The sequence below is a fragment of the Rhagoletis zephyria genome, unplaced genomic scaffold, assembly GCF_001687245.7.
Source record: "Rhagoletis zephyria isolate East Lansing unplaced genomic scaffold, Rhagoletis_zephyria_1.1 Rzeph_scaffold_03039, whole genome shotgun sequence".
Taxonomy (NCBI): domain Eukaryota; kingdom Metazoa; phylum Arthropoda; class Insecta; order Diptera; family Tephritidae; genus Rhagoletis; species Rhagoletis zephyria.
Window position 1 is genome coordinate 36764 of NW_016160123.1, and position 23591 is coordinate 60354.

Sequence of the window (23591 nt, forward strand, 5' to 3'; positions counted from 1 at the left end):
ATGCTTGAAATTTCAATATTTCGAAATTTAAGGACGCTAATTTACTTAAAATGTATACACCCCGGCTTATCATGTAGCGGTAGCTTTCGGAAAGGTGGAAAACATATATTTAATACTTGCGCCGGGTATTTAATGTTCGGCTCCGCCCGAACTTAGGCTTTCTTACTTGTTTTCTTCTCTGTTATATGTATATTTTGCACAAACATGTGTATGTACGAGTGTATGCAATAATTTTAACACACCTTACCGTTTCATTTATTCTGGAAGAAATATTAAAGTAATTGTACAGATGCATATGTATGTATTCATTTGTTTGCGCGTTTGTGTGTTTGTTTACAGTACAAAGCAAATATTAATTTGTTGAGGCCATAAATTGTTGGTGAAATGTTGTGCTAATGAAATGCGAAGATGCTAAATAGCAAATTTAGCTCATCACCCACCACGTATGTATATACATATGTACATACGTAGGCATCATGAAGTTAAATGAGAATCATACGGAAATGGGTTTCTCTGTAGGCGGGCGAGTATTTGCGAAAAGTACTTACGTATTTAGAAAATTTGTTCAAGGTGTTTGTTCGTAGCTAATGCTGTTCTATGTTTATATATATGTATGTACATACATATTTCTATATGTATGTATGTAGTACATAAATACATAGGTTCAATCTCAGAAATTTATTCTAAAGATTACTAAATACATATTTGAAAATACATAAGTAACTGCTTTCGGAAAACGCAAATACTTTACGTAACTGATTAAAAAAGCAAAAAATAATTGAGTTAAACTTTTTTAACGTTTATATGTGGATTATCATAACACATTCGATTAGAAGAAACAAAAAACTTTAAATATAATTTAATGATTAATATAAATAAGTAAAGAATCTGACTATCGTTCATTACTTTTTGTTAAAGAAAGTTGGGTTATAGAGATAAGGGACTTTGGAAATTCCTCCCATTCTTAGATTACAATGAAATATTGTATATGTACTCGGGTGTTCGAATATTCGCCTGTTTTCTAAAACAGGCTTTCGAAAAGTTGCGACTTGAAACAACCGGTTCTCGATTTTGAAATTAAGAAAAAACTGGATAAACCTATAAGAGAAAAGAGCCGCTGTGGTGTAGTGGTAAGCAGTGCGCGCTTCCACTCCGTAGCTCCTGGGTTCGAGCTCTGGTCAAAGCAACATCGCAATAAAATATATAAAAAAGGTTTTTTCTTAACAGCCGTCGTCCCTCGGCAGGCAATGGCAAACCTCCGAGTGTATTTCTGCCATGAAAAGCAGCTTCTAATAAAAATACAATCAAAAACATCAAGGCGCACGCCACAAGTCGTAGGAGAAGCTCGGCCAAACACTAACTTATGTGTAAGCGCCAATCTATTATTATTATTAAAGCAAAATAATTTTGAAGCTATTTTTTAGAGCAAAAGTAAAACGAAACCTAATTTTGTATACCCGGCGCAAGTAACAAATATCACAGTTTCAACTTTCTCTAAACTACCTAAAAGTTTATAATAGTCTTATTTATTGTCAAAAGATTGTTGTATATATTAATTTGGAGTAAATGAGCCTCCACAGTTGTTGAAATATCGGAGTTTTCTTGTATCCTAAATTTACCGTTATACCTGAAGAGGGTGGTTGAAATTGATGAATCGGTTATCGAGACACACATTTGTGGTCATAAGTGTGCGGCTAAGTGTCTGCTAAGTGGTTATTGCAATAGTCCATTTTGAGTCAATTTTGATTCACCGCAATTTTCGTGTTTCAGTAAATAACCGTTATATGGCAAGCGGGCGTGGTTATTGCCCGATTTCAAAGATTTTCAACAGATTTCTTAGCTCTACCCTCAGCAAGTCTCGTTTGGTACGGATTGGTGGAGCGGCTACTGAGATACAGTAATTTATTATAAGTGGGCGGGGTCACGGCCATTTTCCAAAAATTTCATAATAGTACTATTTAACACCAAAATTCTACTTCAGAAACCTTCGTACCAAATTTCGTTGAGATATCTCGAGCTACAAACAACCGTTATGCGAACAAAGTTATAATACCCTTGTGCACAAGTGCGCTCGGGTATATACATACATATGTGGAAAATTCTCGAATGGTCTTATTTTACGTAACTTTTTTTAATACTCTATTTAAATTTTTATTATATTTTATTAATTTTTTTTTATTTTTTTTATTTTATTTTATTTTATTATATTTTTATTTTAATACGTAAATCTATTGCATTTATTCTGACTTTCTTCAGATTTGAGAAATGATTTCTAGATTTGTATGAAATGAAAAAATACGTCTTATTCGATAGTACCAGGTTGACCGAGCTTTGCCCGGAGTGCATATACTTTTTAAAGTTTTCAAGATTTGGATAGCTTTAAAAAAAATTTTGGAAATAAACAAAAAAATAGGATTCCCATATCTATTAAATAAATTCCTTACTCTAAAATTTAGGTGGCAACCCTATTCCGAAATACGCTGGAATGAATGGTACATATCTTGAGCGTATGTGTACTATGTATGTATACATAAAAATGTTGATTGAGATTAACAAAATAAAAATTTGTGTTACAAGGAAGCATGGCAACCCTGATGGAAAATATTTTCTGACCTTTCATTTAATATCCATACTGCGATGTTTTAGATAAATTGTGTAGAGTCGAAAATAAGTGGCAACCTTACACTATTATCCTAAGGCATAACATTTTGTGTATAGGGAATGCATTGTTTAAGAACCTTCTCTTGGTATCCATGAATAGTAATAGTTTACCTTTTTTTCTAAACAAAAAATTAAATAAATATGCGATTGAAAATAGGTGGCAACCTTATTAAAAATATTTTTGAATTAGGGATATTTAAAATGCCTTCCTTTTTTACCCATATTATGATGTTTTAATTAATTTGTAACTAATTTGGAATAGGTGGCAACCTTATACGAGTCTTCTCGGAGATATTGCCAATTCAGATAACCTTAAACTCCAAAACATTATCTGTATACAAAATTTCATCAAAATGATTAGAGCCGTTTCCGAGAACCCTATGGATATATATGGGCAAATCTAAAAAATAGGTACACTTTAGAAATAAAAATTTTAATTTTTAAATTTGTTAGCACACCTATGTTTTATATATCATTTTATTCGTAATGTCTTAATAAATCGATTAGTATAAGTGTAATTCATTTTCATCAAGGCTTCAAAATTTAGACGAGGAATAAACATGAAATAGAAAACAAAAGAATAAGCTGGGTTCAAATTACGTTGTTGAAGTTGTAAATTTTGAGCAATGATTTTGAAAGTTGAACTCACTTAATTGGGACGTTCTCAATTCAATGGCATGCCCCGTTTTGCCAGATTGGCTCCGGTTTTCGAGATAACGGTACTTGAAAATATGATTAAATTTTAACTATTTTATAAATAAATCCCTCAATTTTGAAGTTATTTTACTAAAATTTTGCACATAACGGTCTTTTAATATTACCTTAATTATTCCTTAAAATTATCGAAATAGGTTCACATTAACATATAGCTCCAATACAACTGATTACTCAGATATGTGTTTTTGGGATATAATTCTAACCTCATATCTGAATAATAAATTGTATGCGTGCTATATGTTAAGTTGAACCTATACTAAATTTTAACCTGTTTAATTGGAGGAGTTATAACGCAAAACAACGTCTCTGATCAATCAGTTTTATGGGAGCTAGAGGTTTTAGTGAACCGATTTCGATGATTTTATGGAATAGTTAAGGTAATATTAAAAAACGGTTATGTGCAAAATTTTAGTAAAATATCTTTAAAACTCAGGGACTTTTTTATAAAATAGTTACAATTAAAGTAAAGTTTCAAGTACCGCTATCTCGAAAAGTGGAGCCAATAGGATAAAACTGAGGACGCCATTTAATTTAGAAGGCTCCAGTTAAGTAAGAGCAACTATCAGAATATTTGTCGAAAAAAAGTTGCTTTGATTTGTTGAATTTTTCTTAATTTTGTAGGAAGCTAAAAACTTTGATTTATATGGTTTTCTGTTCTCTAGCACAAAAATTTATTATGAGAGAGCCAGTTTAAGCAGTGCTATAGTGGATTCGATTTCATTGATAAGAACTAATCAGTTGTACGGATTATAAATATTTAAATACAATTTATTAGCTTTTACGAGTAAGATGTGACTTTTTTAAACAAACTAAACAAAAGATTATTATTATTAAGCCTTGAAATACCCTCCATTTATTTATAAATTATTATTTTTTTATTAAACTTGTTTTCATATTTTTTCTCAACCGAAATGATACTGAAATCGAAATTAATTTTGGAAAACTAACCAAAATCGATACCGAAACACTTTGTATATATATTATATATATCTTTTTCGATTTTATTGTTTTAAAAAGCAAAACATATTGTTTTTTTTTTAATTCATTACATATTTTTTAATTCAATTTTCCTTTTGGTTAAGATTTTACTGCTTTAAAAAAAGTATGTTTTTTTATTTCATTTTATTTTCAGGATCTTATTTCATGTATATTTTATTTTTTGCCTTTTTTAATTTGATTTTATTTTAATTTTTAGACTTTGTGTTGGAATACATTTTTTTTTTATATTATATTTAATTTTTAAGTACCTACTATTTTCTTCCCTTTTTGGTTTAATTTTTTTCTTTTTCTAATTTATAATTTTTTATTTTTTTTTATTTTATTATTACTGTAAAAAGAAAAACATATTTTTTTAATTTCATTTAATTTTCCAAAATGTTTTAATAAGATTTATTAAGATAACTTTAAATAGTAATAAATGTTTTTGGACTGTTTGTACATATGTATGTATTTATACTATGGGTATTCATGAAAACGCGTAAATGCTTCGTTACTGCGTAAACCTCGTAAATAAAGCGATTTTCCATACAAAAGTATGTAAGTTTACGAGGTTGGCATGGTTACGAGGCATTTACGCATGTAGATGAATTGCCCTACTACATCTCGCACTTGCCGCTACACCATACGAACTACATATAGCACAAAGGGATTTTTTTTCTTTTAACACGAATTCAATCTATTCTACGAATATAAACTTTTAAGTATTCTTTTATATTTAATTATGCCAACGCATTGAATGACATGGTTATTTAATCAGTTTTAATAGAGCTTTCATTGTTGGCATTCAGTTGAGTGAAAAACATTGTGAAAACTAGATCGTTTTCTAAAGTTCCGGAAGCACTATTTAATTTTTAATTTCAAATAAAGAAGAAAGGATTTGATTTAAAATAATATGCCGAACATTAATGGTGAATTAAATGACGTATACTTTCATGAGATGAAGAATCGCACAGATGCTCTTGAAAAGGGAGTACTGATGTATACGATATTCGAAAATATGAGTGAGTTAACGGAATGGAAATGGAAAGCAAAAGTTTATTTTTTCCAAGGATCTTCATAAATACATCTGGATGAATAAGTCTATACTAACGAACTCGTATCTAATAAGAATAATTAAAAAATACACTAACAAGGAAAAAACAAAACAGCAAAGTGGAACCTAAAAATGATTTAAGTGATTTTTTATTATAATACGAGTAGCTAGTTGATTCCATTTTCAATTACAATCCCGTAGTTTGGCGGCTGAAATACGATGCAAAAGTGAAGAGCACCCCATTGCCCGCGTGCAGAGTTTTCTTTGATTTTCTGTTCACTTTTTTTCAGACGATTTCAGAGCGGAAGCCCTTTCTGCCTATAAACTAACCGATCTATATCACATTTAATGATAATTCGTTAAAATGCAGCGTTGGAACCCTTTGTAAGTTGGATCACTTTACTACACATCTTCAAAGTTACCTTCACTCTTCCTGCAACAGGTCTAACTATAGTATTTATGGTAAAATTACTGGAGTTTCCTGCGAAATATCTCTCTACCGACCCTTCCGTCAAGTTTCAAAGCATCCGTGTAGAAATTCAAATTCAAAAACACGTATGGGAGAGCGACATACATATCTTACCAATTGTCCTCCTGCGGCACAGAAAACGCCATGGACGCATTTTTTGCTCTAGCTTCTCAAGCTGGTCGTTTTACACCACAGCAGGCTCTAGCGCGCTCGTGTTTGCCACGCGTAAACGGTGCGATCGCAACCGAACTACCCGTAATATGCGCTTGATGGCCTTTGATCAGGCGATCGTAAGGAATCCTACCCAGATCAATCGGCATCTCCAAGAATGTAAGCAAAAATGGAAAGACACCTCCAAAGCCTTCTGTCGTCTCGATACGCTGCCTTGAACGAGTTTATCACCAAAATTAGGCAACGCATATTCAGTAGGACGCTCAAGACTGACCAACTGACTTGAAAACGCTTGAAAGAGCTAAGAGTAGAATTTCCTACCAAGCTTTTGGGCGTTATAGCTGAATAAAGTGCTGAAATCGGCCTTTGCCTTGTGCGCAATTGTTACAGGGAGAGAAAATTGTGCTTTTCAAGAGGAAGTTAACATCTTTCAGCCCCCTCACATACTCACTACCATGTGGAAAACATGAGCTTATTACCCGAGTATATTGGTATACTTGTTATAAAAACTTCTACCAAATATTCTTTCCACAGACTTTTGAACCTACTGGACTATGCAAGTCTACGTTTCTGGATGCGACGGTTCTCACAAGTATGGTATGGGTTTCAGGGAACGGGTATAACACCGGAAACTGTGTCGGACTGTCTTGGAAAACAAACGATTTCGCATCTAGTGTCTGACGATCTGCGAAATATTCAGCACTTCGTAAAGATAACACGTTGGTTTTAGCACATCAGCAACGAATTAAAAAAAAGCCGAAAAAGTGGCGCCACAACAGGTCAAATTCACTTAAGGTTGCCGCTCCACGTCAAGGAGAGTCGCAACCACCGCAACTTACATCGCTGAAAGTTATCGATCGAGATGCTTAGACTAATTTTTAACATTTAATTATTCTCGTTACTTAGGTGCGAATAGGAATGCAAACTGGTAAATGTATATGGCACTAATTCCCTCATCGAAGAGCAATGGTTGGACTTATGTAAATACACAAGTATTTTCAATCGAGGCAGTGACGGCATCTCTGGCAACTATTAAGCTGATCACCAAATTTATCTACATAGTTTTTTGACACAAAATTTGTAGTCTCAATAATATACAGTCAGCGTCAAAAATATGCCTACCCTGACGTTTTGACGATTTTATTTATTTACATTTTCCGTACAAAAATTTTTGTTATTTTTTTATGAAAATATAGTACGGTCAACAGCAAAAACCACAAGAATTAATTTTTTTATTTCATACAGAACTCAGGAAAAATGCAAAAAATACCGAGAAATGTTCATCAAAATTTTCAACTTTTCAATTCGATTTCTTAGAAAAATTTTGAGTATGCAGTTTTGTAGCTCATTAAACTAAAGTGCAAGTTTGAAGTAGCTAAAAATTATCGTTGGTTTTTGTATTTTTTTTGCCGAGGGTGTTGCGCTTATCCTCCATATAATGGATGAACACAATCTTTTTTTTATATGAAAGAACGTTCGCAACACAATCAGCAAAAAAAAAATCAAAAATCAACGTGAGTCCTTAGCCACTTGATAGTTGCACTTAATGATATTAGAATTTAATGAGCTACACCATTACATACCTGGAGTTGTCTAAAAATAAAAAATTAAATTAATTTTGATAGAAATTTTTTGTTACATTTCAATATATTTTTAATTTTTTCTCTTTTTGGTGAAACCCTACAATTCTTTTTGTGTTGTTCTTCTTTTGTAACATTGAACTGGAACAGGCGAAACGATTTTCTTCAAAATTGCTACTTTCTCTGCACTTTGCATTAAAAAATTTAATATAAACAAATTTACATTTTATAGTTGCAGTTATTGATTGAAAATGAGGGCTCTGGAGGGTTATGAACAAAAAATTTCAGTTTCAGACCACTGTGTGGCGTTATCTCCTTATTAATATTTAAATTTCATACATATTTGTATATTAACGCAATTAAAATAACTTAAGTAGTAATATAAGTGCGTACATGCAATTGACTAATTCATGTTATTTCTTATTTTTATTTGCAGAAAATGCTACAAAATCTACACAACCCGACGCACCATATAAATTCATATTCAGTCGGCGTGCAGTCATCATCACTGGCTCAATTATTCTACTAACTATATTGATCGGAATAGTCATAGCTACTGTGAATAGTCTCACAAAACAGACGATAAGAAAAAGTAAGATTCTAGGTGATGGCGACGATTCCAGAAAGCATATTCCAATCAATTCAACAATAGGTATTTGTAAATAAAAGCAAACATTTTGGTGCTCAAGGTGGATTGATACTAACAAAAAAAAAACTCTCATACTTACCTACACCAACATACTCATTTATATGCAAGCATACATACTATGTCCATACAGTGGCGGGAGAATAAATAGGAATGAACGCGACATTTTAACAACTTTTGGACAACTTTTCCTTTGTTTATTTAATCTTAATTACTTTTTTATAAAAGTATAGCTCACTATCTAACAAAAATGTATGTAGAAAATTCGACAAAGTTTCATCTAAGTTTCAGAATTTTTAATCACAATTTTTAAAAACATTTTGGTATGCAGTTTTTAGCATATTTATTAAATTTTAGTATAACAAAGTGCAAGTTTGAAGAGGCTAGGTGTTACGGTTGACTTCTGGTAATTTTTGTGTGGTCTTCTATTTGTTATATTTAATCTTTTATATAGAAAGCAACTGATAAAACTTTAGTTAGACTTAATGAAATAGTTGAACCAAGTTTGGTAGAAATCGATAAAGCGGTTACCGAGATACACCTTTGTACTCTTAGAGTGTGCGGTGCCACGCCCTGTTTCTAAAAGTCTATAAAAATCGTATTTATTGTTAAGAGATTGTTGTAAATATTAACTTCAAGTAAATTAGCGTCCTCAGTTATATACATCGATTTTGAGTGAAATAGCTAAATAGTTACACACACACAAGTGCGCTCGGGTATAAAAGGAATCGTTTTATTTGACACAGCCTAATGCACATAATAATAAATGGTTTAAATGAGCTTAATTTTTGAGAAGTTGCAACCTTCTTCCAAAATACGTCAGAAATAAACTTAAATTTCTCTTGTTTGACACCTATATTAAGATATTTTATTTGGCATGTCAATTAAATTGATAAAGCTTTCTTAAACCTCTCTCGTTTGATACCAATATTAAAATGTTTGATTTACATTATTAATAAAATTTATTTAATCTTTTTGAACAGGTGGCAACCCTCTTCTAAAATATTTTCGAAATTAATCGTTTGACACCCATATTGTTGAAATATTGTTTTTAACCCATTAACTAACACTGTAGTGAAAATCTCAAGTTTTGAAAGGACACAAAAAACGCCGAAATATGTAAACTTACATATACCGTTTTTTTAGATCAAGGCATTTTCCCAACTTTTGTGGAAAAAAAATCAAATTTTAACAGGGAGAAAACAGATTTTTTTTAACTTTTTGCAAACGGCTCAAAGCCTGTTCTTTTGCAAAAAAAAATCAAGCTACTAACGATTAAAATCGATGGATAAATAAACAAGTTGTGAATGGGCAAAGGAAAATGCGTAATGAATTTTTTTATGAAATAGGGGCAGGAAATAAAGTTACTCATACGCCATGTAGAACATGACCGTACTCGTAAATATTCGTACATGGCGTATGAGTAACATTTTCCATATTCAAGTTATGCCGGATTTCCATTAGGCATTAAATGACAAAGTTGGGCATTAAGAAATACCTGTGCCATTACGTTAAAAGAAAATTTTCATTAAATTCGTTTCCACGTGGCATTTTTTAAATGGCACACATTTTTCGTCAATTTAATGCGTAGTGGAAATTTGGCATTCGAATTTTTAACCGACTTCCAAAAAAGGAGGAGGTTATCAGTTCGTCGGAATATTTTTTTTTTGTTTTTTTTTTTATGTGTATTACCGCATAACTTTGGACCACGTCAACCGATTTCGATAATTCTTGTTTGCATCGGAAAGGTAGTGTCTCAGAGGTGGTCCCATACTAATCTGGTTAAGGTCCGATCAGTGGATCATGAGATATATATATATATATTTTTTTTTATATGAGAGTTGAAGTCCGTTTTTTTTTGCTAAAAATTACTTGTTCTTCATTCGCATTCCATGAAAATGTCTTGGGATAAATACCAGATCTAGAAAAATGATGTGTAGATGCGCAATCTAAGACCCAAAATTAAATTTGCGTGTCTCGACATTTTTTTTTTGTGATTGAAACATTTGAAAAAGGTAGCAACTCTAAAAAAAATTTCCTGTATCATTTCTGTATGTCAAATTTCATTGAAATACGTCGAGGAGTTTCAGCGTGAAAGAGCAACACACATACTCCCACACTCACACACTCACTCGCTCATTCGCCGACTCACTCTCTGTTGCATTCACGCACTCACTCACTCATAAACTTTCATATTTTAAGCATTAGAAGGATTCACTACAATTGGAGCGATACAAATGCGGTTCAATTCGAAATTCGCAATGTCATACGCTTTTACATGCATAGATATGTTTGCGTATTTACATGAAAATGCAAATCTCGGCAATCGTGTATTATAAATATTATACAAGCATATAAAATTCATGTTTAGTTGTGAAAGTGATTTCAAAACCTATTTATTGGAGCACCAATCTAAAGCCAAAAGTTAAGTTGAATGGAATTTATGAATTTAAGCCAACTTTGACTCAACTGTACATCCAGATGCTAACCATATTTTCACTTTTTTTTTCAGTACCGTCGGAGAAAAGCGACTACGTATTTAATGGCACACTGCTCATAGTCACCAAGGACGAGTGGTTTGCTGAGCCTGTAAAAGATGATATTGAAAAATTGAAATTACCAGTGCCACGTGTCATCATTGCGCATACTGCTTCAACAACTTGTGAAAATAAAGTAAGTCAAGTCAACGTTAAATTGCATAACCACATAATATATTTGATCTAATTTATTCCAACACTATCTCACCCCATCCAACTTCGTCTTCATGAATATACATATGCAGCTTCAGTGTGATGCGCGAGTGCAAAGTGTACAAGCATTTCATATGCACTCAAATGGCTGGAGTGATGTGGGTTATAATTTCCTAGTCGGTGGCAATGGTTTAGTATACGAAGGACGTGGCTGGTATGAGTTAGGCGCACACACAAAAGGCTATAACAGACAAAGCATTGGCATTGCATTTATTGGTACTTTCAACGAAGAAGTCCCCACAGACAATGACCTGAAAGCAGCTAAATTACTTATCGAGGAAGGTGTGAGGTTGGGCGCAATCGCACAAGATTATCGACTCTATGGAGCGCGACAGCTGGGCGGCACCGAAAGTCCGGGCAAAGCACTCTATAGTATAATTACACAATGGTCACATTGGAGTAATCGCATATGAATTAAAAAAATAAAAATAAACATCTTTGGAAAACCTAGAATTTATGTTCATATCATATGCATATAAGTAAATAGATAGCTATGTACGTTAGAGTGAACCAAGCTGAATATTAAATAATTTTAAATTATTCTGTGTCCTATAGTTGTCTATGCCTGAAAGGATAATGAACGCTTATTTATATATTATATTTATGTACATATAATGATAATAATAATAGATTGGCACTTACACATATGTTAGAGTTTGCCCGAGCTTCTCCTCCGATTTGTGGTGTGCGCCTTGATGTTGTCACACAAAGCGGAGGGACCTACAGTTTTACGCCGCCTCCGAACGGCGATTGTATTTTTATGAGAAGCCGTTTTTCATGGCAGAAATACACTCGGAGGTTTGCCATTGCCTGCCGAGGGACGACTGCTGTTAAGAAATAACCTTTTTCTATATAAACATACATATATAATTTTAGTGTAAATTTGTAACAAAAAATATATACATATAAATGCACTTTTACATAACTATCTAACCTTTTATATGTGTTAAAAAATGTACATAGTATTTCGTTTGATTTAAGGTAAGATCTGCATACATAAATATGTGCATAATTCCAATATCATCATATTTCAAAGTATCTACTTGAGCAACCAAAATGATCTGAGATAGCGTGCATTTTAAATAAATTATGAGGAGCGCAATTTATATTCCCTCTTTTGTTACAGCGGACGATAATGTAGGCGGTGGCAAAATACTTCGCATTGTACCTCGCGATGGCTGGCTAGCTCAACCTCCATCAGCTGATCCTGTACCTTTGGCAACGCCTGTGCACAGGGTCATTGTACTTTCAACACTCACTGAAGACTGTGAAACGCAAGTAAGTAATTACAAATGATTATATATAGTATAGACTAATCATTTAAAATTTATTAATACAAACATGCATATCGAAGAACGTCATAACTCGGAAAATCGAAAATGGTCAGGAATTTAACCAAAATCGATAAATACTAAAAACATATAACAAAACCAATTTTAGAATTGTATTTCCAAGGCGGGTGTAAGCTATCACGCTCTTCTTTTCTATTGAATACCCGCGAGAGACTGACTGACTTATGTATATATGAGAAACAAGATTCCTCGGAAGCGATTAAGCGATGTTTAAGTTATAGACAAGTCTTTTAAGAATAAATAGTTTGTTGTTGGCGCCTTCCTCAATATCGAGAGGCTTTAAAAAACGTGCAACCAAGGCCCTGACCAAGCTTGGAGCATGCTTAGCGACAAAACTCTCGTAGCGAAATGAGGTAATGTCTCTCAGTGTATTGCAGTAGGTGTAGCTATCAGTGGGGCGCACTCTCACACTTTTCTCGTAAAGTCATCATTAATGACGTTCTGGATGAGTTAAAAAAGAGGCGCTGTCCAGTTATCGCCTTCGACTGCTAAGGCAGTGGCACTCGTTAACAGCCGAAAGTCTCGGAGTATTCTATATGTTCTTATATGAGTATATTTAACCGTGATCCCAAAAAGGAAGGCAATTGCTTTAAAATGCTGTAAAACAACCATAGGAAACCATAAGACACCCACAGACATTGCGAGTAAGGCTGCTGGAATGTGTCAATAGATCAAGAAGCACTGGTTTCTCATTCAACCCGTCTTATGATTACTAAACAATATTTGGAAACTTTGACTTCATAGCTGAAAAAGTGGATCGATGCGTACCGAAACTGGCTCCAGCACACATCCCTTCCCGGGAGGAAAGGGAAACCGAAAGCTTCTGGAACAGAGGTACAGTAAACATCTTCATGGATGCGTCGAAATTCGATGATAAAGTTGGATAAGGTGTGTTCTGTGAGGGACACTCGGTTAGGCTTCCGAATTTATGCAGAGTGTTTCAAACAGAGGTGATAATGTTATACCAATAAGAAGGCTAAATATCTACTCTGACATCGATGCAGTAATCAGGGCTGTTGAATGCGCTCAAAACTAGTGTCATTTGATTCCTACCAGAGAAGTTATGGGAATAGGAGTCCCTAAACAGCCTACGGACTACTTCTGGATAGATGGGCTTTTAATAAAAAAGTCTGTGATTCCTCAAGAGGAAGAGGGACAATCTTGTCGTGCATGGCCATCTAAACAAACATACCATAACTACGAGCACAAAATGAGTTTTGGATAGAATTATCCCTTTCAGGACCAAGGGGAACATGCTTCCGAAAGAGTTTTCCACTCATTAGGAAATTTTGTGAAACAGTTAAAGCTTTTCTGTCTCTCATTAAGAAAAAAAATATGCTAAATTTTACTTTTATAATTTTTTAGAAAAAATTTAATTTTTTTATAATGGAATTTTAGAAAAATAAGTAGTTAGGAAAAAATAATTAACAAATTATTAGAAAAATGACGAAAATTATTGGAAAAAATTTAAAAAACTTATCTGTTTCTAAAATGTGCCTAATTTTTACAAAAAACTATTTAGGTCAAAGCTAGTTCTTAGAATTTTTTTAAGTTAAAGTTAGTTTTTGAGAAAATATTTAGAAAAAGGAATAATTGTTAGAAAAAAATAAACTTGTAAATTTATTAGAAAAATAGGTAGTATTTAAGAAAAACTTAATTAAAAAAAAATATATCAGAAAAATTGAGAAAATTTTTGGAAAAAATTTAAAAAACTTTTCTCTTTCTAATAATGTGCCTCATTCTTTAGAGAAACATATATTTAGAATAAAGTTAATTTTTAGAATTTTCCTATAGAAAAAAGTAAGATTTAGAGAAAAGGTTAAAAAAAAAATACGTAATTGTTAGGAATTGTTAGGAAAAATTTATTTAATAAAAAAAATATTAGATAAACCAAAAAAAAAACTATTCGCAATAAACAATATTTTTTAGGAGATAAAATATGTCTTAGTAAAATATGTTTACCAAAAGCAGAATAAAATGGACACAGAACTTAAAGAAAACACATCTTTTTGGGAAAAATTTTTGTATCTTTTGTAATCATATAGGAACAAAATTTTTGTTTCTGCTTCGACAAAACAGCAGCCTGTAAATTCGCACTGTATATTTCTGATTATAAGCTTACGAGTAAGTCTTTTTAATATAGTTAAAAATCATATGCACGCACATTAAGGTGGTCCAAAAAAAGTTTAAAGTGTTAAGCTCTCACCCCCTGGAACTTATCTAAAGGGAAAAAAGAATACCCGCATTTTTATTAAAAAAATATATATTTATAACTTCCTCAAAGACCATTAAGTTTTCCATGTATTTTACATATATGGGGATAAAACACTTTTTCGTAGAAATGGGATAGAATTCTTGAAAGTCAATATTTTTCGATTGGAAAACTGTGCTTCTCTTCAGGAGACCTCAAGTAATAATACCCAACTGTTTATTTTACCATTTTTTGATACTAGCGAGTTTTGTGGGTCCCCCATTGCGTTTTAGGGGTTTTTGGGCGACCTTTAAAAAAAATTAATATTAAAGAATAGTTAAATAAACAATTGGGTATCCTTAATGGAAGTATCCTTAAGAGAAACAGAGTTTCATAATATACATTGAAAACTTCATGGGCCAGTTGTAAATATATTCTTTTTTTAAACAAAAAACGCGAATTCTTTTTTTTTGCATTAAGAAAAATTCTAGGGGTGAGAGCTTAACATTTTAAACTTTATCCCGCATGCATTTTTGGACCAGCCTAACGCACATTTTTCGTTATATCTTCGTAATTTACAGTCAGATCTTCAAATATGAAATATCGATGTTTTTATCTCTAGGAGACAACTTTTTTTGTTCCAACGTTCAAGTAGCCTATTCTACTTACCTACCAGTTCTTATCACCCTGGCGTACCACCCTAAAGCCAGTAAACTAAAGCTCACCAAAAAGCATTAAACCTTTGTATGGATGTATTTTGATTATTCCAGTAGAACTATTAAAAAAAAAAGGGGTCACCGAAAAATATCAAAAGGGCGGGGCACCTAGGTTCGGCCAAAATATAATTTTTTTTTTGAAATTGGCTTGCAAAATTACTTTATACTCATGGGTGTACGGCGAACTTTTTTTTATTTGCTTGTAAGGTGGTACGCGCTAATGTACATATGTACATATTTATTACTAGCATATTCACTACTTACCTACTTAGTGACATTTAAAGATGGTTTTCTCTTTTTCAGGCCATGTGCGTCTATCGTGTACGTATGACACAAACTCTTAACATTGAATCTCAAAATCATGATGATATTATTTACAACTTCCTAATTGGTGGCGATGGCAATGTGTATGAAGGACGTGGTTGGGATGTAGTCGGTGCACATTTGCGTGGCTTCAATTCGGACAGTATTAGTTTCGCCTATATTGGTACATTCAAAAAACAAAAGCCATCAGAAAAACAAATGGATGTCACAAAATTATTATTAGAGGAGGGTGTACAATTAGGTAAACTCTCGCCAGATTATAAAATATATGGAGCATATATGTTGGATCCTACATCGACAGATGCAAGAGCAGATGAATTGTACAACAGCTTCAAAGGTTGGCCACATTGGTCTGAGTATCTATTTTCTGCAAACGCAAAATGAAATGTGTCATTTATTTTAAAAGTATAAAAGAAATATATTTACTTACATATTATGCAGAGTGAAAAGTTGCTAAGTCCATTTTTTCTACAAAATTGTAGATGTTTATTATATAAAAATTAATAGTTTCTTAAAAGATCCAATTAAGTTTTTTAATTCAAATCAGTGATGTGCAAACTTCCTAAGTCCAAAATAGTCACAAATGATGTTATAAATCCCTAATAATACACAAGGTATTCTCCAACTTTGGGAAATTTTATTCCTTTGAAGTGTTCTAGCTTGAAATATGCAGTTAAAATTTTTGCAAATATGAATGTACTTGAAGAAACTGAATTTTAAATGCTTGTATTCTTCCCTCCTGTACTATTTTAAAAACTGGACTAAGCAACTCTTCATTTTAAGCTGGCGATATAGTTCATTTTTGTACATATGTACATTCTCTATTATTATTAAGAAATAAATTTTTTTAATAAAAGTGTATTAATTGTAGAAAAATATTTATTTTAAGTATATTTAAATAGTTGCAGTACAGTTACATACATGCATACACATACATATGTACGTATCTACTACACAAAATATGCCGGCCACCTTAGTCGAATAAGTAGTAGTGCTAGAACATATTTGAGAAATTACAGTCCATATATTTAACTGTCGACCTCGTTGTCGAGTCGACATGAAAAGGGACATCTCGACACCACAGGGTACTAAATGTAGTCACAAATGTTTGAAACAATGCAAAAACAATGTTCCAAAATTGTCGCTTTCGAATCGTTTTATAATGATCATTATTACCTGCACTCATTAGCTGAACTGTCGAACGACAAACATCTCATATCGGAAGGCGCAAAGAGGTCCTTACAAATTTAGACGAAGCTTACTGTTGTGCTCAACGTCATTCAATATAGCCGCATGAGTTTAGCGGAAAAAGTACGATAGATGCATCTTCTCTGCTTGCGCCTCTAAAGTCGAGGACAATGTGCTAAATACCCATTCTTCTTCTGCGTTATTGGCGCTTTAATCGATTAATCGATTAGTCGATTCTGATCAAGTTTCTGTGGTGCGCTAGCTGCCTCCAATTGGATATGCCAAGTGAATCTCAGTTGCAGTGCTTTCTTCGTTAAATACCAGCATCGCGATCCGCGTTGTATATGAAAATCTGGTCTTGTTAGATTTGCCACGCCTGAATCTACACTGATAAGGTCCAATCAGCTGGATCATGAAGGGCTTCAGTCTTTCCAACAGAATTGGCGAATAGGCCTTGTATGTCCTATTAAAAAGGCGCATCTACTTCTCTTCTCGTAGATTGGTCATTTTGCACTGAGATCTCAACATTCGTGCCTATAATGCGCCCTACCAGCTTTTCGTTTTAAACGCCTGCTTTACCGAAACCAACAGGTCTACAGAAATTGTATCGGTAGATGCAGAATCAGCGCAAGAAAATCTTCAAATGCGGTTGTTTTAATTTTCAGGGAATGCGGAGATACAATTTTGTCGGACTGTGTTATTAAAAAAAAAAATCTTGTAAAATTTATTTTTTTCTGGCCACAATAAAATTGCGGTTATGACTAGAAATCACCCAATGTCGCAACAATTCTGAGCAAGAACAGTTTACATGAGATAAACTTAACTCAGTGGGTAGCACACAGGCTTGGTACGCCGAAGTGTTGCGGCTCAAATTCCCTTGGCGTCGATGAAGAAATCCGATGAGGAGTTTTGGTGATCTCTGGGATTGCAGCTATAACTTCTACCTTTGCAAATTTTTTTTTTTTTTTCGTCGACCTCGATAGGCATTGGCAAACCTTCGAGTGTATTTCTGCCATAAAAACATCGTATCGTAGAAAAGCATCTGCCGTACGGACAATATAGAAAAACACAACACCTAACCGGAATGTGATCGCCGAAATATTTTGTTCTTGAAACAATAAAACTTTTTAAATTCTGTTGAACTTGAACTAGCGAAATTATATGCGTAGTTTTGTGGCGCATTTGATCAAAAGTTCGGACGAAAGGATGAAGTCCAGATGTGGTATTTTATTTTAAAACACAGTTCAGAATTTTTCTAATACATTTCTATTGCTTTTTCGAGTATAAGAGGGCAAAATTCTTGCTAGTCGATGGAAAGTTCTTGTGAAAGCTCGCTCAAATCAAAAAGAAGGTTTTCAGGTAGGTCTATCAGGCATTAAAAAAAAAATTCACAAACAATTTCGCTATTTTCTCACAAATTGTTGGTCGATAATAATTTAGGTTAACCCAACTGGCGCTCAAATCGGCGTCGTAATATATACAGTTGAGAAAAGAGGGAAATTTTTAAAAGAAAGAGGAGCATTAATATCCGTATTTTAAAAGTCTCAAACAAGAGATTACACACATATGTATCGGACATCTTAATTGAAAATGTAAATGTATACACTCCCATGCACTTGAATAGGGACAACAGTGCCTTTTCTGGGATATTTTTCTACAATTTATTTCCCACTATTTTTTCATTGAAATACATTCATTTTCTAACAAAAACCATCGAAACAAAAGTTTTAAACTTTGTAAAAAATTAAAAAAATATATAAAATTTTCTTAAAAATTTTTTTGCATATAGTTTTGTAGTCATTCTCGCTTTTTTTAATTAACAAAATTGAAGAGCGTCAGTAACAAATTTGTCGAAAATCAACTGTAATTCGTAGCTACTTCAAATTTGCAAATTGGATGAGATACAAACTGCATACTTAAAAAAAATATTAAAATTCTTTGAAAAAAGTTGGAAAATTGTATGATTTTTTTTTTAACTTGTTAGAGAATGAACTGTATTTTAATTAAAAAAATTAAGACCCCTTTGCAGCTCTCAGAAAAAGAATTTTTCAATCAACATTTCTTAAAGTAGTTTGAATCTCTCAAAAATCAACAGAAATATTAAAAGATATTTCTTATGATTTTTCTTTAGAGCAAGAAAAGCAAAATAACATAGAAGAAAAAGCATAAAAGCACTGTCCCTATTCAAGTGCATGGGAGTGTATGTACATATATGTAAGTACTGCAAGCAAATTTTTGCATAGATATTCATGTAAGTAACTAACATATGATACGTTTTTTTCTATTGTAACATACGTAACTAAATTTTTTTATTATAACGTTTTTACTAAATTCTGAGCTAAGAAATGTTATGCAAAAACTATACCGGGAAATGCACAAATTTTATAAGAAAAACTTTATTTTTTATCTAGTCAAAAAATCTTGAACATAAAAATTTTAAGAATATTATACAAAATTATTGTTTAGTATTTAACAGTGTGTTGAATAATTAACATACATATTTTTATGGTACATATTAATTTAAGGCTGGCGGCAGAGTGATTGCGCATAAGCGATGCGAGGAGCGAAGCGATATTTTTTAATGTGGTAAGCTTAGTGTCTTCAACAGCTAGATGAAAATATACTATATCAGGGATAGGCGCAATAGGGCTGCGTTTTAAAGACACGCATTTATTAGTGATTAATAAAAAAAGAAAAATCGATCTACGCACAACCCAACACATTTTTTGTGGAGTTATTCATTTTCATGTAGGTAATATATAATTTAAATATGAACCAAGTCGGACAATAAATATGGGTTTACCAAATATAGAGGGTTAATTCATTTTTAATATTGCATTGCCATCGAGTTCTGAGCTGTGTTTAAAGTATCGAGTATCTAACTCATCGGGAAGTTGGTTAAAAATTGATTGCAAACATTGATTATAAACTCAATAAACAATAAAAGTATCTAAAAGTAAACAAAATAGCAAAAAATAAATCGACACTGCTAAATATCACATATTCGAACGCAGCTTTGTAATTTATTTTTTAACTGTGTAATGACAAAAAATTCAAGCAATTTCCAGGCGCGAACTTGCTACATATCATTTTACTGCCTTACGCTCGGTTTGTAGCTCAAATACGTTTCTATTTTCATTAACACTCTGCCACTTTTGGAGCAAATGTGTATAGTACATACAAAAACTTATTCAGCGATTTTTAACTTTTTATGACACTATGGCTAGCATCGCTTATACATAGCAACTACTCTGACTTCAGCCTAATAGTGTACCCGTTTATTGTGTGTTTTTATGAGAAGCAAGGTGCACAAATGTAAATGAATTTTTTATTATATATGTATAATTATATATGCAGCTATTATAAATAAATGTCATTTGTTATTGACATATAAAAAGCAATACAAATTGTACACAAACAAATATAGAAATCAATATCTTATTTTCTAGAAAAGTGCAATTTTAATTCAAAAATATTGCAGACAAATTAGAAAATATTCGACCTGTTAAATACTTTCATTACCATTCAAAAAACGTTTTCTAAGTTTATACGTTATTATAATAAAAATAAAAACGTGAATAAATCTGTTGACATGCAAATATGTTATAAAAAATGTTTAATAAACATGTAAAATTTTATAAAATAAATGTTTTTTTAACAAACTAAAAACTTTTCTTAGCTAATTTATTCAGAGATCTGCATCAAACTTTTCAAAAACTCTGTCACCATGTTCAAAATTATTAAATTTCTAAATAAATTTTCGGCAGCTTTTAAATTTACACTGATGGCAATAATAGAAATTCCTTTTCTTGACCAGTATTGGCTATATTTCTTTTTTTTATTTAATAATTAATATTATCATAGTTGCCAAATAAAGTAAAATTGCGTTTTTAGTTTTCCACTCTGACGTCAGCAATTCAAAAATGACTTAAAAAATTCATTGAAATGTATGGGTTCCAAATTAAAGAGGAAATTCTGTAGAATTTAAGCGGATTCAATCTTTTGGTGCATAAGGACTGGTAAATATTGAAAATGTCCTTTTAAAATTGTATTCCTGAAATTTCGCAATATTTGTTAAAAAAAAAATAAAAATTATGTTTTAAGGGTTTATATAAAGTCGATAATATCCTCGAATTTGCTCGTTCTAACTTTATTAGCTTAAAACGTACCTATTCGTCCTTGTGAATCCAAAAAATTAAATTTTTTTTTAAATTCTAAAGAAATTTCCTTTCATTTCATATGTTTGAAATTACAAAGTACTTTAAATTTCGATTTAAGTTGTTGAAAAGTAATGAACATCTAAATCCCGGGACTAATACCGGGATTGTGAGAACGACATACCAAAAATCTCGGGATCGTTAAAAACGAAAAATTAACATCCCTAGTACATACCGTTATGTATAATGTGCATGCCCAATTAAATATATATGAAAAAATACGTACAGTAGTCAAACAATTATAGCCGAAGCACTTTTTGCCAAGTTTTAACGTATTATTTTTGTTCTTATTTAATTTTGGTTATTTTTATTATAAAAATATAGTTCATTCTTTAACAAACCCCGTGAAAATCCAAGTTTCCAACTATGTGCAATATTCAAAAAAAATCCAACAAACTTTCGTACTAAATTTCGAGCTTTTTTAAAAATTCTAAAAAATCAACCGTAATTTTTATCCATTTGAAACTTGTACTTTACTTTATTCTACTAGAATTCAATGGGCTACAAAACTGCCTACTCATAATCTAATTAAAACTCGAAATTTTTAAGAAGATTTGTTGATTTTTTTTTTATTGCAAAAATTTTTAAGGCATTGTCACTCGATTGTTACATTTGTAAAGATTTGTGCATTTTTATATTAGGCTATTGGTACAAAATAAAAATATTGGGACAATTTTTTTTGTAGTCAAAAGATTGGTACAATACAGCAATCGTCTTTTGAAACAAATTATTTTTCGTGATTAGGATTAAGAAAAATATTTGGGTATTCACACAATTGGGATAGGATTTGCACCAAATTTCGGCAAATACCCAATCGTGTGACACTGCCTTTAAACTTGTATTTATACGGATGTTGTTAAAGAATGAACTATAAAAAACTAACCAAAGTTAAATAACAAAAAAACAAATATTTTAAAACTTGTCAAAATTGTGTACTTACATATGTTGACTATGATTACTCGACCGTGCAATCATAGTAGCACAATGCCATTAATATTTGACTTACAAACAAAATACGGGCAGGAATTTCAAAATTTCAACCCTGCTTGTGTGAAATATTTTATTTTAATCAGTATTTTTCTTTTAATCAATCTATGTTGAAATAAAAGTTAAAATAAAAAAATATTTTGTCACCGGTTGTCTCTCGGTAAGCATTGCCAAACCTCTAAGTAACAAAAGAATGAATTCGAATGGATTAATTTCTAGAAAATTTTAGAGAATGTGAAAATATTTTCTTAAAAAATCGGTGCTAATCCTTTAACCCAACATTTTTCTTTTTTAATACCACTTTCAAGCAAAGAAGTATTATTTTTAGAGAAAAACGCGTTTTAAAAGGTTTTTTTTTTTTAACACAGTCCATGTTTCTAATGTTTGTGAATCGAGTCAAATTGTTTTTTTTTATGATTCGTTCGAAGAAAACGAGCTTACTTTATGGTAGGGAAAGATCCTAGAGAGAGCAATCCTTAAACGCCCTTTTCGTTTCACAGAAAGTGACAGCGGATTGTCAGAAACACAGTTCGGTTTCCGCCGCAAGAGAAGGCATACGATAGCAGCAATAAAAAAAAAAATGTTGTGCAAACTGCGGAAGATGCATTAGCTGGAAAGCGTTAGAAAGGTGGTTATAATAAGTACTGCACAATAATATTAAGATTCTCAAATTATTCAAGGCACAAACCTTCTCATAATAACGAGTTCTTTTCTGTGATACAAAGGTTGGATATTGTAAGCGGGAAGCAGGAATGCCATAAGTTGCGGTTCTTATATCAACGCTGCAATGAGTACTATAATGGACTGGTTAGAAGAGAAAAACTCTTCTCTAGCCGAGAAGAAAACAGCAGCCGTTCGTATAAGCAAGTCAGAAACGGCAACCTTCCCAATGGTATGTCATGGAATCAAATCATTACACCAGATCCATTGTGTGGTTGAACGTTCAGGCTCACGCCGAATATATCACATAAAAAGTTTGTTAAATGTATAGGTACTACTTTTGTAGAACGCTGATGTTGCAGGACCAAGAACTTGTGCTTACAAGTGTCGTTAGTTCCACCGTCCTGTATGCGACGGCAATCTGGTTTACATTCGTTAATGTTAAGGGACACTGCAAATTCTACACTCTCTTTGGTGGTCGCAACCACGGTACCTTTCATAATCCAGGCGGATTAATCAATTTGTATATCAGAATGAAAAGAAAGCTGCATTCCTTTTGAGATGTGCAGAGCTGTTGAACAGCAGCCTCCAAGTAATAAGGATGTGCACCGTTATTCTTTTTAGAGACAGAGGAATCAAACGTAAAGATGATAAAGTAGAATGCGGGATGGTTTTCTAAAGGGCATGCAATGCCTTGGAAAAAGCCATAAAAACAGCAAGTGGCAATGCTTCCTTGAGTCATGGGCTGACGTTAAAGATAATCCTTGTGTTTCGGCATTTATGGTTGTTACGTGATTTCCACCACAGAGATTAATAGTTTTCATGTGTTCTTCGAATTCGCGCGCTTCTACAGTCACAGGAACAGACTGAAAGCAGCAATTAAATTTTGCACCAAAATCTACAGGTTACCACATCTTTAAGGGTATCCAT

The 23591-nt window shown here is 32.4% G+C and overlaps 1 protein-coding gene across 6 annotated transcripts in view; it reads left to right on the plus strand.

Moving 5' to 3' along the window:
* Positions 1-16072, plus strand: part of PGRP-LC (Peptidoglycan recognition protein LC) — a 42828-nt gene extending 26756 nt beyond the window's left edge. For 4 of the 6 annotated variants that reach the window (XM_017623090.1, XM_017623089.1, XM_017623092.1 and 1 more), the window contains exons 3-5: positions 8067-8282; positions 12153-12304; positions 15589-16072. In XM_017623090.1, the coding sequence (XP_017478579.1) occupies positions 8067-8282; positions 12153-12304; positions 15589-15993 (773 nt within the window). In that variant the 3' untranslated portion in view covers positions 15994-16072. Of the gene's footprint in view, positions 1-8066; positions 8283-10788; positions 10950-11058; positions 11567-12152; positions 12305-15588 lie in introns of those variants that run through there. The other 2 variants (XM_017623093.1, XM_017623094.1) reach the window with 2 other exon arrangements.
* Positions 16073-23591: the final 7519 nt, after the last annotated feature.